A 14,626-nucleotide genomic window follows, 5' to 3' on the forward strand; every position below is an offset into this window, starting at 1 on the left:
ATACAAAAGGAGTCACGGTTGCCCCCACTGTGACTTACAAAAGCTATTTCTCCACAGGACACTATTTTTAACATCATAGGAATAGCAAAACTAAATCTATAAATAAAGAAAAATCACCAATTATGCCCATAAAGTCAAATGAAAGCTTGTTCAGGCCAGGTCATACACTGCAGCAGCAGAATTGGCAGCATGGCAAGATCAGTGAGTTTTAGTGACTGTATAAAGTTGTGAGCTGGACATTTCCCCAGATGTTAACCAGAAAGAGATGTATGGAAAACAAACAAGTTTCACAGCAATCTATTGGGTCACAGGCTGCATCTACAGCAAGGAGAAATATTACTGCAACTTCCCTTTGCTTTGCTAAAACGTTTCCAGCAATCTTTGGTCCAGTTCCATCACTGGGGTAAGTCTGTGTCTGTACAACATATTTTTATTTTAAAATCACTTCTGCAAGAAGAAAGGGAAAAGCCCCCAGGCTGGCTGTAAACATTACTGCACAACAATCTCTGCCATCTCTCTCCAGTCTGAAAAAAAAAAAGTGTATTTCTATATCCTGTCTTTTTGGAAGGGCCAGAAGGAAAGTCTACTTTCAGCCAGATGTGGAACATTTTTCCCCACAAAGCTCCTTGAATCTCTTCCTACAGGAGTGATTGTGGTACTGCTGTCCCAGTCAGCCATGCTGGTTTTGTTTGAGACTTCTTTTTTTTTTTTTTAATCCTTCTGGTGTTGAATTTGGAGTTATCAAAGCTCCAGGAATGGAAGGAAGAGCCTCAGTCACAGCTCAGAGCGACATCTCCAGTGCAGCATTCCAGCAGGGTGGGGCACTCTGCCCCTGCAGATGTTCCCATCCCCGGGCAGCTGCAGCCCTTGCTGAAACCTCACTGAGGGACAGCCCGAGAGGCAGAAGAACTGCACCAAGTCAGTGATGTTAAGATACCTTAAGTGCTTTTTTACTGGCTGACAACAGCTGCCCTCTGGGAGGGAAGGATTTAGTAGAGCTTAAGGAAAGAGGGCACAGCAAAATGTCTGAGCTCAGCTGGTAACAGACTGGTCACACAGTTTAATTAAAACCAACTACCCCGCTTTCTTTTCCTATTTCTGGACAAGAGGAGCAGGACTATCAATAAATGCATAAACAACCTTCTGGGTGCTTTCTCTGAACCTTCCAGGTGCTGCTCTGAGAACTGCCCAGCCGTGCTGGAGGTACAAATGCCTGAATGACATCAACTGCTGTGCCTTGTTTGGGGCACCTCTGAGGCTCAGCTGAGGGACCAAGGGGCAGCTCTGAGGCTCAGCTGAGTGACCAAGGGGCAGATCCCGAGCCCCGGCAGCTCTGAGGCTCAGCTGAGTGACCAAGGGGCAGATCCTGAGCCCTGGAGCATCCCGGACCCGCTGGCTCACAACCCCCCGACCCCTGCCCCGTTCATGCACCAGCTGCCGGAGTTAATGCAAATCTCTCAACAATTCCTACCCTGCTATCTGTTACCGTCAGAGAAAAGGGATCAATTTAAGCTTTCAGGGAAATCCCCAAATCTCTCTCCTCGACTCAGGAGCTCACAGGCACCAGAGGGCGCTTCGCTCCACCCTCGCACCAGCCGGAATTCCAAGAACATCCTTTTTATTCCTCAATCCCTTTATTCCCGCAGCCCCAGGGACAGGTTACGTGCAGGCCAGAGGCTGTGCACCCCAGGCAGTCACTGCTGTCCGTTTGTCGCTTGCACTCAGCTGCAGGAGAAGGAGAACGTGTCCAGGCTCCATGCGGACAGTGCCGCGGGGAAAGCCGGGGCCAGCCCGGGGATGCAGCACCCGCCGCAGCCCCAGGCCCTGCCCAGTTCTGCTGCTGCACAGCTCCGTTCCTGCGGGACACACAGCCCAGCCCCAAAGCGCCTGAATCCTACACAAATCCTACAAGTAGCTGTATTTCAAAGCCGATATCCTGTATATGTATTTCTCAAGATGTAATGCTAATGTGAACCTCTTCTGGATAATCAGGTGAGCTCTTACCTTTGCTATGTGTGAAATCCAATTTACTGAGGCATGATGCCTCCATAAAGACACGAGGAAAGGCTGGGCACCTCAGGCATATGCAGCCACTTTTCCTCAGGTAGCAGCCGGCTACCTGTGCCTTGTTCTGGGCAGCTCTGACACTCAGCTGTGACCAAGGGGCAGATCCTGAGCCCTGGAGCATCCTGGACCTGCTGGCTCACATTCCCCCGACTCCTGCTCCGTTCATGCATCAGCTGCCGGGGCTAATGCTAATTAACCTCGTTAATGCTAACGCTGCTCCATGGGCTCTGCTGTCCCTGTGCCTAATCCCAGTGTGGAGGAGCAGGGTCACAGAGAGGGGAGCAGAGGCATTCCAAGGCTCCCAGGAGGGGATTTCCAGCCCAACAGCACAGTCAGGGAACACAGGGCACACAGCAGCCCTGCAGGGGTCACTGATTTTGTACTTTGGCCTCCTGGCCAAGCCAAGCCACCCACTCTCTTCTAAAAGCACCAGTTTTAAAAACTAAACCCCTATTCCCTTCCCCTCCAAAGGGATCTTGCTGCCAGGCAGCAGCCCAGGACACTTGTGCCAGAACACAGAGGTCACTGGTGATTTGTTTATCCAGATTACTCAATAGCCTGACAGCAGAAAAGCAGGTGTGTGGCACCTGTGACACCTCCAACCTTTCCTCTTCCTGGCAGCCCTCTCCTAGAGAGCCTCAGAGCCTCAAAACCTTTGCACACATTTCCTCTCCCGGAATTTCCCAAAAGAGCTTTCAAGCTCTCCTCAGCCTCACCCCACTCCCCTGGGGCACAGGACACCCTCTCCACACCCTGCCTGGCTTTTCCCTGCAAGCTCTGTGCCCTGCAGTGACACACAGCTCAGGCAAATCTGTTTGAAGAGGGAAAGCTCAGAAAACTCTAGACTTGCATTGTCTCAGAACTGGTTCTCCAGTAATAGATTTTCCTAATATAACTGAGCTTTTTGCACCCTCAGAAACATGCTTCTCCTCAATTTTAACTAATAGTGTTCAACACAGTTTTTTTCCTCATTAATATCTTAGTTCAATGCACATCCATTTGCAGCAGTTCCCACTAAACCATCTTTGAGGGAATTGTTTTTCCTTATTAGCATCCTGATCACAGCGAGCTTCATTGAATAAATAATGATTTAAGGAAAAATGGGGGATTGCAGAAGAGAGCAGTAGGAACCTTGTTCATTCTTCAGGCCAATGTCCTAAGAATTTCTTTCCCTCATTTTCAGAGAAAGGCCATGTGATCAGAGGGAAGGTTACTCTGTCCCAACCCAAAGAATATGCCCAAGGCTGCCTTCCATCTCCTCTCCCTCACTTGCTCCCAACTTGCTGGTTTCCTGTTCCCACTTACCTGCAGTGCAGTCTTCACCTTCAGGAGTTCTTCAGCCCCTGCCATGCCTTAAGCTGTAGAGAGGTATTTTCACAGAACAGAACACAAGAGTCAGCTTGAAAGACCTTGACCACTTTCTGTGAGCTCCCAACATACTATGAAAGGCTGTTTGATTGAGAGGAATAGCATCCTCTGGTGTGTACAGCAGAGTGCAAGTGTCACCATGATATTTTTCTGAAAAATCCCTTTGCCAGGATTTCTTTCCTGAGAAGTTGAGAAGTCTCAGAGAAAAATGTAAATAATAATTATCTGATTCTCTTCTCCTGTGTTTGCTGCTTTGGAATGTGCTCTGGAGGTTGTTTACCAACAGGTGCATCTTTGATTGGTTCCATGTGAATTGTTTTTACTTAATGAACAATCAAAGCCAGCTGTGAGTGACTCTCTAAGTAGTCACAGGTTTTTATTATTTGTTCTTTTCTAGCCTTCTGATGTATCCTTTCTCTTTCTTTAGTATAGTTTTAGTATATAATTTTTAAAAATATAATATCATAATAAATCAGCCTTCTAAGAACTTGGAGTGCATTCTCATCTCTCACCTCGTCCTGGGGACCCTCACAAACACCACATGCAACAGCAGTGTTTCCTGGCCACAAACAGCAGTAACTGCTGCAGTACTGAGGGATCCTCATGGATACAGACACAACCCATGTGCTCAGCTGAGGGCAGCAAATGAACTGTCCCAGTGCTGGCTCCTGCCCCCCCCCTGCTGCTGCTGGGGCAGGAAGGAGCCATGTCCCAGCGTGCTCCCTGTCACTCCCAGCAGGAGCTGAAGCCCAGCCGGCACCACGATCCCAGCTGTCGGTCCAGGAGCGCTGGGGCCCCTCCCCTGCACGGCTCCAGGGGATGCAGTTTCACCCCAGCCACCACCAGGGCACATCGTGGTATTCGGACTCTCCTCACAACACCCTGCAGCTACAAACAGGAGCAGCAAAGGATTCAGCACTCCTTTTTAAGAGATGGCAGTGGAGGAGAAAGCACGATGAGAAACAAAAATACAAGACAATAAAGGTTAAGGTACTTTTATTATAAAAGTCTATACAATGAGCACCAGACATAGCAATGCAATTATATCTGGTTTAGTTATATATATTCCATATCTATATATCCATATAGATATATAGGTTTTGCTTTTACCAAAGTAAAACTGTTATATCACAAAATGCCTAGTTCTACCATTTATTTATTGCTCAACAAGGATGGCACAAAACACACTCAGCATAACTGTTGCCATGCTTATCTACTATACTGAATAAACAGCCAAACACTGCATAACAAACACAAAGCAGCTGTTAATTCTGAATTGGAACCAGTCTGATCACTCACTCACTTATAAAAATATTGGAATCATATAGATTTAAGCATTATAAAGGAGGAATATATTATTTAAAACATTTAAATAGTGCATATTGACATTTTGCATGTGGTATATAAAACACAAACATTCATGTACAACACTATACAGTACACATTAGTTTCAATGTTTGGATACACCCGTGTCTGCAGACTGATAGAAAAGGAACTGAAGTGTACATTGCACAATGGAACTGAATAAAATTGGTAAATGGTCTCAAAGACTACTTTTAACCTCATAATTCTCTAAGGTCCCAGATCACTTTGCAGTTAAAAAAAAAAGAAAAGAAAAAAAGGCATACCACCAGTGCTCAATAGTTTTAGTGCTTTTTTTTTTTCTGAATTCCAAAAATACATGCCTACAAGCAGAGTAAAACAAACCAAGAAGTATTCTACAGTACACAAATGAAATCTGAGCACTAAAAATCCTACTTGCAACCTATTTCATATGCTTCATGACAGAACAGCAAGTCTCTGAGGTTACGTGCGAGCCATTTCTTACATTGTGAGAAAGTTCATTTTTGGTCTTTCATAAAGCAGAGTGAATCATTGCTATGTTGACATTAGCCAGTCATAAAAACATGCAGTGAGAGTAGGTGCATGCAAAACATGGCCACAATCAAACTGATACACTGAAATAAAAAATAAAAAAACCAACTAAGAAAGCACCAGCTGAAATTAACATTTTGATTTTGCCAGATCAGAAACAGCTGCGGATGGCTGCTGCAGAGCAAAGCTAGTCCCTAAATCATCATTCAGCACAGCAGATGTGATACTCAAAACATTATTTAGATTCAACTCTGAAGCTAAATCATGCAAGGCCCATAAACTGTTTTGCTTACATCGTAAGGATTAGATAATGTATTTTTATTCTCCAACTGTAAAACAAAACCGTGATAAACAGCAGTAATCTTCCCACTCCAAACCGCCGGTTCTCCCTGTGGTGCACGTTAACTACACTGATTTTAGCCCTTGACACCATACTCATTTCAGGTACCGTGGGATTTTAACTGTCCTAAGCCAGCTCCTTTCTGTGGAGCCACACAAGTCTGAGCACCACCAGATTTCCCAACCACCACAGTGTTCACTGTGCTCCTCAAATCTTCCGAAAGCGGAGATGCCGTATCCAATTCAGCCCAAACACTACGTCACCACTGGCTGATAAACAACAACCCAAAAAGGGATCAAATGAACAACAATGACATGAGTCCTGTAGGCAGCATGTGATTGAACTTTTCAGTTTTCCAAGGTTTAAAAGCCACTAAGAAAAGGTCACTTTCTGGTTTGTCCACTGTCATCTTTATCAAGGAGGAAACGTGACCGCTAAGGAGCAAAATCCATAGACGTTAATTATTACTGTGTACAGGTGCAATTTAGAATACCAAAAAATCAAAGTTGTTCCACAGCAGTCCTTTGAAAGGAATTACAGTCTGTTTAAGTGTTCCAAGAATTAAGAGCTGTACCCTTAATTTGCTGATTTTTTAGGCAAGAGGAATAGTTCGGTGTAGCATTACAATATTAATAATTTCTTCAACAATGTAAAAGGTTAGTAATAACAAAAGTCTCAAAGTTCTTGAATGCTAAAGATAAAAAAAAGGCTATGGTTGTTTTGGAACAGGATGGATGCATCTGGAATACAAAACTTCGATGGAAACTGTGTTTGCTAAAGTTGGATAGAGCAGTCTCAAACTCAGAAACCTTATTTGCTCTCTAGACAGGACCTACTTACCCTTCAAACATGTCCTAGTGGCACCACAGTAAAGTGCACAAACTGGATTCTTTCAACAGCGCATGACACATGAACACAAGCACCCAATAAGTACAGGGGTAGTATATGGAAACAGCATGTTACTCAACAGGTTGGAGGAATATAATTTAAATTGATTTTGAAGAATCTTGTTTGCTGATAAGGACTTCTAACAGCCTCAGTTTGGCTTTGATTTTCTTGTACTCCCTGTACTCATCCAGCATTGGGACCCGATCTTCTTTCTGTACATTCCTGTAAAAAGAAAAACATCAAAATTTCAACTAAATCCTCCATCCTGCAGCAAGCCAAACACAGAAGCAGCTACAGGAAGTTATTTTAGGGCAGGTGAAAATATTATTGGCAGCTTGTTCACTAATAACAGGCATTACATATTTTAGTTTATTGTTGTTAAAACTGCCAACGCCACAAAAAAATGAATTGAAAATCCAGCAGAATTTATTCAGCACAACTGCTGCAGCATTGGGTAAAAATCATTGCCCTAAGCTCTGCTGGGAATTTTACTAACAGGATATGAAGTGATATACACACAGATCCTGTGTATACACTACAGAAAAAGACACATTTAAGCCAATCTACATTTTTTACTATAAGTAGATTGACCCACAAATTGGCAGCAGAGCATTATTCTTACTGGACTATAATAAATAATCTATTAATATGATTAACCTCATTATTTGCCATTGAAGTCAAAAGGAGTTTTGTTCCAAATTCAGTAAGTGCATGATGAAGCCAGTTACTGGAATTTGTGAGACCAGTGGTCCAGGAGTTTGTAGTTCAGGAGAAATACAGGAGAAGGCAAAGTCAAGTTAGAGGATTTGCGAGTCAAGGAAGTGACCTCTTAGTTTTGTTCATGACATGAGACATCTCAAAAATTCAATGGGCAGCAATGCAATCCAATTCATGACAAAACAAATTCAAATAAGAAACCTAAAAGAACTAAACTATATGGAGAATAAAAATTATAAAAGCCTTTACTGGTAAAGCAAATATCCACTGCCAGAACTGACCTACTGGAACAAGGGGCAAATGGGCAAATTTCCCTGCCCTATGTTAAAGAACAGGGATAATATGGGGTTTTTGAAATTAAAAAAAAAATCATACTTTCCAGTAGGTATTTTTAAATGCTATTTTTTTAAATGGAACTGTTAAAAATACACAAAGTTATCTCCCTCAGGAGATTATTCACAGCAGATCAAAACAGATCAGATTCCAGCTGAAAACATTCAAAGTTACAAAATACACTTGGCTACATAATGAGGCTGCAGCCCAACACCTGGTTTTTGTGCTAAACAAACCTTCCATTCTGCTGATAAAACTCCTCTTCAAATTCTCGTAATGTCTTACGTAGCTTCTTCTTCTCAGCTCTGGCTTTCCACAGTTGCTCCAATAATTCAGGCCTAAAAATTTCAAGTGAAAGAAAAATACGTTGGCCTTACAATAGAATTTCAATTCCTCAGAAACAACTGAGCTAGCTGCACTAATAATTTATTTGTCTGGCTCATAAGGAACATATTGTCAGTTTGAAAGTGAAATATTGAGAACAAACTAGCAGTTAATAAAAGGGTATAAATTTTCTGCTGTCTACAAAGCTCAAGTAAGGCTGAAGAAGGTTTAGAAGATACTAAATAATTCACCGAGTACAAAAAGATCTTAGTCAGACATGTCAGAGCAAAGAACACTCATTCAATCCAAACATTTCCTGAGAAGTGCTGAACATGTCACTCCCTCTCACCCATCATCAGAGATTCAGTTATCATGACTCTAACTACAATAATTACAACTACCATAATTAAATTATCCACTTAATTGTCCATACATAGAAGCAGCTCGGGTGCTGGAGAGCCTCAGGTCCCGGGTGAGTTTCTCTTGACCTTCTTCAATATCAGACTCAGAGTTTTCAACTGGGCTTAGAACGGGCTGTGTTTGGGCAGCAGTTTTTAAGATTTCATTCAGGTCTGTAGACAAACCATCACTTTCCTCCTCTTCCTCCTGAAAGTGAAAACAGAAATTCAAAATAAATACGATGTATTTCAGTTCCCTATTACAAGTGCTGGGACTACTTTTTAAAGGCATTGCACCTACCTTAATTTCTTCAAAAAAATGGGCAGTTTCACCTTCAATAATGGGCTGTAACATCTGCCCCCGCCTCTTGGTTGATGGCGATCCCTGAAAAAATGGAAATTTGTTTCAAAATGTACAGTAAGACAACAAGTGCTGTGTGAAGTCAGAATTACACTGAAGTCACCCAATGTTTCCTCTCCGAGATGAATAAAAGACAGCGAACATACTTACAGAGCACAAATAAAATAACCATACAACCCAAAAAGCTCAGGTACCCAAGGTATCCTTGACACAGAAATAATTGTTGTAGCTTATAATATATTTTAAAATATTCATTTTCAGACTTAAAATAAAAAGCATTTGCTCTCTCCATGTTTTGTAGAAGATTCATAAAGTGCAATGATAGCTCTGAATTTTGTATTTATTCCTCCCAAACCAATGCACAGTTACAGAGGCCAGCGCTGGTTATCTCCTGCCAGGGACCCATTGGGAATAATCCTGCCTGGTTCCTTTTCCAGATCACTCTGAAGCCCTGCAGGTGGAAGTGTGAAATCAGTGCTATGTGTTGCCACCTCAGAGCCAAAATCCTTTAAACTCCAGCCTAAAGCAGGTGTCCCTGTCCAGGTGCCTGCTGTACACCTGCCATAATGCCCTGCTCATCCCTTACCCCCAGACAGCAGAAGCAGCTCCCACAAATGGTCTCTGACAGGAAAATGCGAAACACAAAAGCCACACAGACAATGACCAGTCAAAAACTTTAGTTCATGAAAGGTAAATAGTCTCCTGCTTCTCTGGACAATTCCATACAGGCTTCAGTGCATGTCATTGGTGCACCAGGATACAGTAAGAGATCTCATGGAATTAATTGTCATATAAATCTAAAAATCCATTATTGAACTATCTGGCACTGAATATGGATTACTTAGAAGTTACCACTGAACAATCCTTGGCAATAAGAGAGAGCTTCTTGTATCTCTTGCAGGCTTCAAAAGGAAAGACGTGTGAAAAAGATTTTACAGGTGCTGCCTACAGCACAGGTTAGGAATCATGTTACTGACGTCTCTCCTGAATTTAAAATCCTTCTGGTGGGCTATAACCCATCCCTTTATTTCACAGCCAAAAAACCAGAATGACTATGGTACAGTCATAAGGCTACCCAGAATGTTAAAAATCCATCTCAGCTGAAGTCAGATTTCTGAGGGGAGAGATGGGATAGAGCTCAATCAAGGGCACTGCCAAAAAGCTGTGACTCACCAGTCACAGAGAAACACATTGGTGCCCAAGAGCAACCAGTGCTTATGGAGTTCAGAAAGGGATTCTGATAGAAAAGCCCCTAAACATGACTGTGATGCAAATAATGTTTTTCTTTAAAAGAAGCCACCAAAAACAATTTATGTGCAAGAAAGGCAGAATCTTGACCTGGTCCCTTTATCTCAATGTACTCCAGCTTAGAGGGGAGGACTCAGAACTGTCCGTGACAATGTAAACAGCAGATTAACTTCCTGCTGAGTAAGCCCAGCTACCTGTGTCTGGGAAGAACTGTCTGTATGCAAAGAGATTATCTCATGTCAGCTATGCAGTCCCTTCCTTCCAAAAGGGTCAGCAGCCAACATCCAAACAGGTATTTTGCAAATCTGGGTCAGTATGCAAGGCTTAGATTACAGCTCATACAGAACAAAACCAGCTGGCTGTCATTCCCCAGCTGCTTTACAGGTACTATAAACAAGGTTACATCAATTTCCTTGCACAGTATGAAAACTTTTCTTCCTCATCTCTTAGAAGACCACAGAGAGAGGATAGAAAATTCAGAAGGAAATGAAGTGAAGACACAATGAAAAAGCAGGGATGTTGTACAGATGCTGCAGGTGCTGGTAACATGTCTCTCTCTGGGGAAGCATGAGAAATGAAATGGTTCTGATGGCAATCCTGTCACTCAAGCCTCTGCTGACAGCAACCTGCACTGCAACTGGTGTTACTATTCTGGGGAGGACTGAAAGTACAGTATGTCCTGGGGATCCATACCCAGCACAGGCACTTGGGAACATCTCAGCCACAGCAAGTTAGCAGAGCTCACTTACTTCCACAGAGAACCATTTAATTCCCAAGAGCCATCAAGGTCACAGACAGCTTGGAACTGCTCTGTTCTCAGCAGTAAATCAATCAAATGCCTCAAGTACAATGACAACAATATCTTGTATCTTCCACAAGAAAGATGTTTCACAGAACAGTGTCGCTAGCTTTTCTAAAGGCAGCCTTGCAGTTCAAAAGTGGGAAAATAAACAGAAATAGCATTTGTTTTACTCACAAGAATAGGAGTAATGCTTGCTCTAGTTAACATTTGTTTTACAAGTCTGTATCTGTCATAAAGTGGCTTCACAATATGTCTTTCTTCTCTAGTAACCTAGAGGCAGAGAAACCAGAGAATTAATTATACCGGTCACTCCATCACAGACAAGCAAACACAAAGCCGTGTGCTTCTCCTGCCAGGCCACCAACATTCCAGCTAGGAATATAAAACTACCTTACACTGTGTGTATGAAAAGGGGTTTGTGCAGATAAAAGGGAATAACTGGGTGCTTTTGTGTTCTCTCTACTTTAATATTGTGTATTTTTCAGGGAAAAGATTTAAACGGTCCCTAAAAATTAGGGGAGCCACAGCACAGGCAAACCCTGTATTTAAATATCCATGGAAAAGAGGCAAAAAGGGGACCAAGAACTGAGGGAAAAGATGTGTGCCTGGCAATGATGATGGTTCTACAGAAATGAAAGGGAAAAAAGAAAAAGATGAAACTGTAGAGAAGGGGGGTGGGAACTGTCCTTTCATTTCTGTTTCTGTGAAATCCAGAATAACATTTCTGGTCTCTTCTGAGGAAATTCAATAATCTTGTTTATTTTTCAGACATCTCTTTGCCTCACAGACATACAAGGCACCAAATGACACCCATCACTTTGCACACTCCAATAACCTGCTGATTTCTGAAAAGGAGGCCTATTAATACATACTTTTTTTCTTTTTTTAGAAGTCAATGCAGCAAGTTCCTCAGATGGCAACATGGAGGCCAATAGATACCTTTATGTTTTGGAGAAGGAAAAAGAAGAACCCCCACACCAGCATTAAGTTCTGGTCTTACTATTACTCAAGAGTTACTGCTGTCTATGCACACAATGGCAGAGTTTGAAATAAAGCCAAGCATTACCGGCCGTCCATGTTGGCTTTCATAATACAGGAGGCTCTTCTGGAGAGATGTTTTCTCTTCTACCAAATGGTCCTTTGTCATTTTCTATCAAGAATAATTAGCATTTAATCAAACGCAAGTCACTTTTATTCGCTATCCAGATGCCTAAGCCAAACTTAGCTTAGTTATTATCATACAACCCACCTTCCTCCATTTAAAGCTGTTCAATATTGTCAGCACAAACTTGTAAATATTTTAATACAGAGCAAGGAGAGTATGGTTCATGTTGATAATTTCCCCACTGAGTCTGAAATATGATGGCCTGGCAAAGGGCTGCTAGCCAGAGGCATCATCATGTTGATAAAGTGGTATCTCAAGCGCTCTATTTCCCCCTTATTCTCTCAGAAAGAGCCTATCCATGACCTTATGCTTACCTTTATATCTTCTGGTAAACATCTCTCAACTCGTTTTTCCTTCAATCTTTTCAAAATGAGTTCCAGTGTAGCCTCCTTGGTGGGCTTCTTCTCTTTCTGCACAACCTGCATCTCATCTTCATTTTCCTCGTCTTCTTGGTCAAGAGAGGAACCAAAGCTTTTTGGAAGAGTGTTACTTCGTGGACGTGTTTGAGGTATGAATTCTCCCTCTGAGCTCCTCTGCTTTGCATCTGAAATGGGAAAAATTGCTCAATCCAAAGGTTTAAAAGAAATAACACACTTTATTTAACTGCAAGTACAAGAACATAGCAATCTGCATATGGAAAGCTTCTCTCCTAAAAGAACTAAAGCCATAAGAATAATTTGATTTTTGAATAATGCAGAATGTAGAAATAAAACATTTTTGTGTGCTGTGGAAGTTTACTGAATGACTTAGCCATTTCAGTCATGGAGATAATTTGTTTTGCAAGAGAAGAAACTGTAGCAATCTCTTACCTTTTATTTGCTTTCTCAATTTGGTAAGTTCAGTCATCCATTTTAAAACTTTTGGATTGGCTGCAATATCACTATAGGAGGGCTGAAAAAAATACACATAAACTACATATTAAAACAAACACACTAAATCTTGTTTATAAATACTTCTTTCAAGATTTGGTAATATTTGTGATGGTGAATGTGAACAGTCATGGGAATGCCACTCAGTATTAGTTCAGATCTCTGTGCCAACATAAGGACAACACTTCTGAAAATAAAACTGAAACAACTTCAGCAGCTGAACCAGAGAGTGGTAAGACACTTCTGCTTTTCCACACATCTGAAATGGCCTCAGTCTCTCAGCAGAACTGTCACTCTGTCCTCCTTTGGCTCTGGCATTCTGACACATTTTCTGATATTGCTGTTGCTCAGCTCCCTTCTGCAGTGTGTAACAAAGTTCTCATTTGTGAACACAGTTATTCAATAATGAACTACAAGAGTCACTCAGCCCTCTCATGCAGTCCTTTATCCTGAGTAAAGACAGAAGTGCTAACCTACCTTACTGTTTTTCTCTTTTTCAAACTGTTCCTCAAATTGCTTGATTTTTTTCTGTAATTTCTTGACAAGCTGATAAGGTGTCTTATCTTCCCTTTTGTCATCTTTTGAGCTAAAGGATGCTCTTCGTGTTCTGTTAAAAAACATTTTAAAAATGTCATTTAGATAATTAAATGAGTGCAAAAAAGATGAATATTCAAGTCAGATATTAATAATTTCATTTTTCTCCAGTTCATAATCCATTAATTTCAAGTTTTCAGAGCTATTTACTCAAACTGCTTTGAGCTGCTGCCTTCAAGATGTGATGTTATTTTGGTCTCCCTAACATGAGTAATACCCACAAAAGAAAAACTATATTTGAAATTCAAGTGTAATGTACCATTACTTGCCAACTTTCTGGTGCCTGGGCTATTTACCTAAGTTACTATATACTCAGCTGTTCTTCAAGGACTGGGCACAGAATAAAGCCCAGGCTAGAAAATACCACTGAACAATCCTTGGTAATTAAACAGCTTCACTCAACTGTCTCAGGCAAATTAATAGATAATTAAGCCCAAATGTATCCACATAATTGGTTAGTCTTACTAATAAATTTCTTAGATTTTATTAACAGACTTAGAAAGTATGTGGTTTTATATCATCTTTCACACAGCTCCTTGACATTTGCTGCTCTTGCAAAGTGTTTTTTGTTTCAAGACTGACATGAGAATTTTCCAGAACACTTATTACACCAAGTGCCTGAAACATCCCTCAACACAGCCAGTGAAATCTATGTCGTTCAAGATATTAGCAATACTAATCTAATAATCTACTAGAGCAGATCCTTATTAGTTTCAGAATGAGGAGAACAGCTATTATCATCACCACTTTTCTGCAGGTCAGTCTTCTACATCATTTTAACAGTACTTGTTAAATATCTTCTGTGGCTAATTGGAGAAAACTTGCACAAGGATCATTTTGGATCAGTAAATCTGCCAGACAGACAACCAGAAACTCTAAACTTGTTCCAATCTCCTGTCTCAAGCTTTCACATTTTTTATGAGACTATTTCTTCCTTAACAAGCATGAAAATTCTTCTCAACTTCCCTTTCTCAGTAACAGGAGCAGACAGTACAGGTCACAAGTTATTTACAGTTTTGGAGAGTCACACTGCCCAGTTCATACAAATTAACCTGCAGCTTGTTTAGTGACAACTCTAATAGGTTAAAAAAATACAACTCTAATAAACCAGTTCAAAAAATACAAGAAAAAAAGGGCAGAGCTTACATAAAATCAGACCAGAGTCTAGCAAAGCCTGGTAAACAAAGGATATAAATACTACTTTCAGCCCAGGAAGTGCCATTTGTCCGAAGCGGTGACCAAATGCCAGGGAAAGCTCTGCATTTTTGTCCTATTTT

The 14,626-nt window shown here is 41.4% G+C and overlaps 1 protein-coding gene across 3 annotated transcripts in view; it reads right to left on the reverse strand.

Annotated features, from left to right (window-relative positions):
- Nucleotides 1-4,414: 4,414 nt before the first annotated feature.
- FAM13B (family with sequence similarity 13 member B) overlaps nucleotides 4,415-14,626 on the reverse strand; it is a 37,156-nt gene continuing 26,944 nt past the window's right edge. For 2 of the 3 annotated variants that reach the window (XM_031055168.1, XM_031055167.1), the window contains 9 exons: nucleotides 13,233-13,362; nucleotides 12,696-12,777; nucleotides 12,201-12,430; nucleotides 11,788-11,871; nucleotides 10,896-10,991; nucleotides 8,612-8,695; nucleotides 8,346-8,518; nucleotides 7,825-7,926; nucleotides 4,415-6,760 (listed from right to left, as the gene is read on the reverse strand). In XM_031055168.1, the coding sequence (XP_030911028.1) occupies nucleotides 6,637-6,760; nucleotides 7,825-7,926; nucleotides 8,346-8,518; nucleotides 8,612-8,695; nucleotides 10,896-10,991; nucleotides 11,788-11,871; nucleotides 12,201-12,430; nucleotides 12,696-12,777; nucleotides 13,233-13,362 (1,105 nt within the window). In that variant the 3' untranslated portion in view covers nucleotides 4,415-6,636. The remainder of the gene's footprint in view (nucleotides 6,761-7,824; nucleotides 7,927-8,345; nucleotides 8,519-8,611; nucleotides 8,696-10,895; nucleotides 10,992-11,787; nucleotides 11,872-12,200; nucleotides 12,431-12,695; nucleotides 12,778-13,232; nucleotides 13,363-14,626) is intronic. The other variant, XM_031055169.1, reaches the window with a different exon arrangement.

This window comes from Geospiza fortis, unplaced genomic scaffold (assembly GCF_000277835.1).
Source record: "Geospiza fortis unplaced genomic scaffold, GeoFor_1.0 scaffold55, whole genome shotgun sequence".
NCBI classification, from domain to species: domain Eukaryota; kingdom Metazoa; phylum Chordata; class Aves; order Passeriformes; family Thraupidae; genus Geospiza; species Geospiza fortis.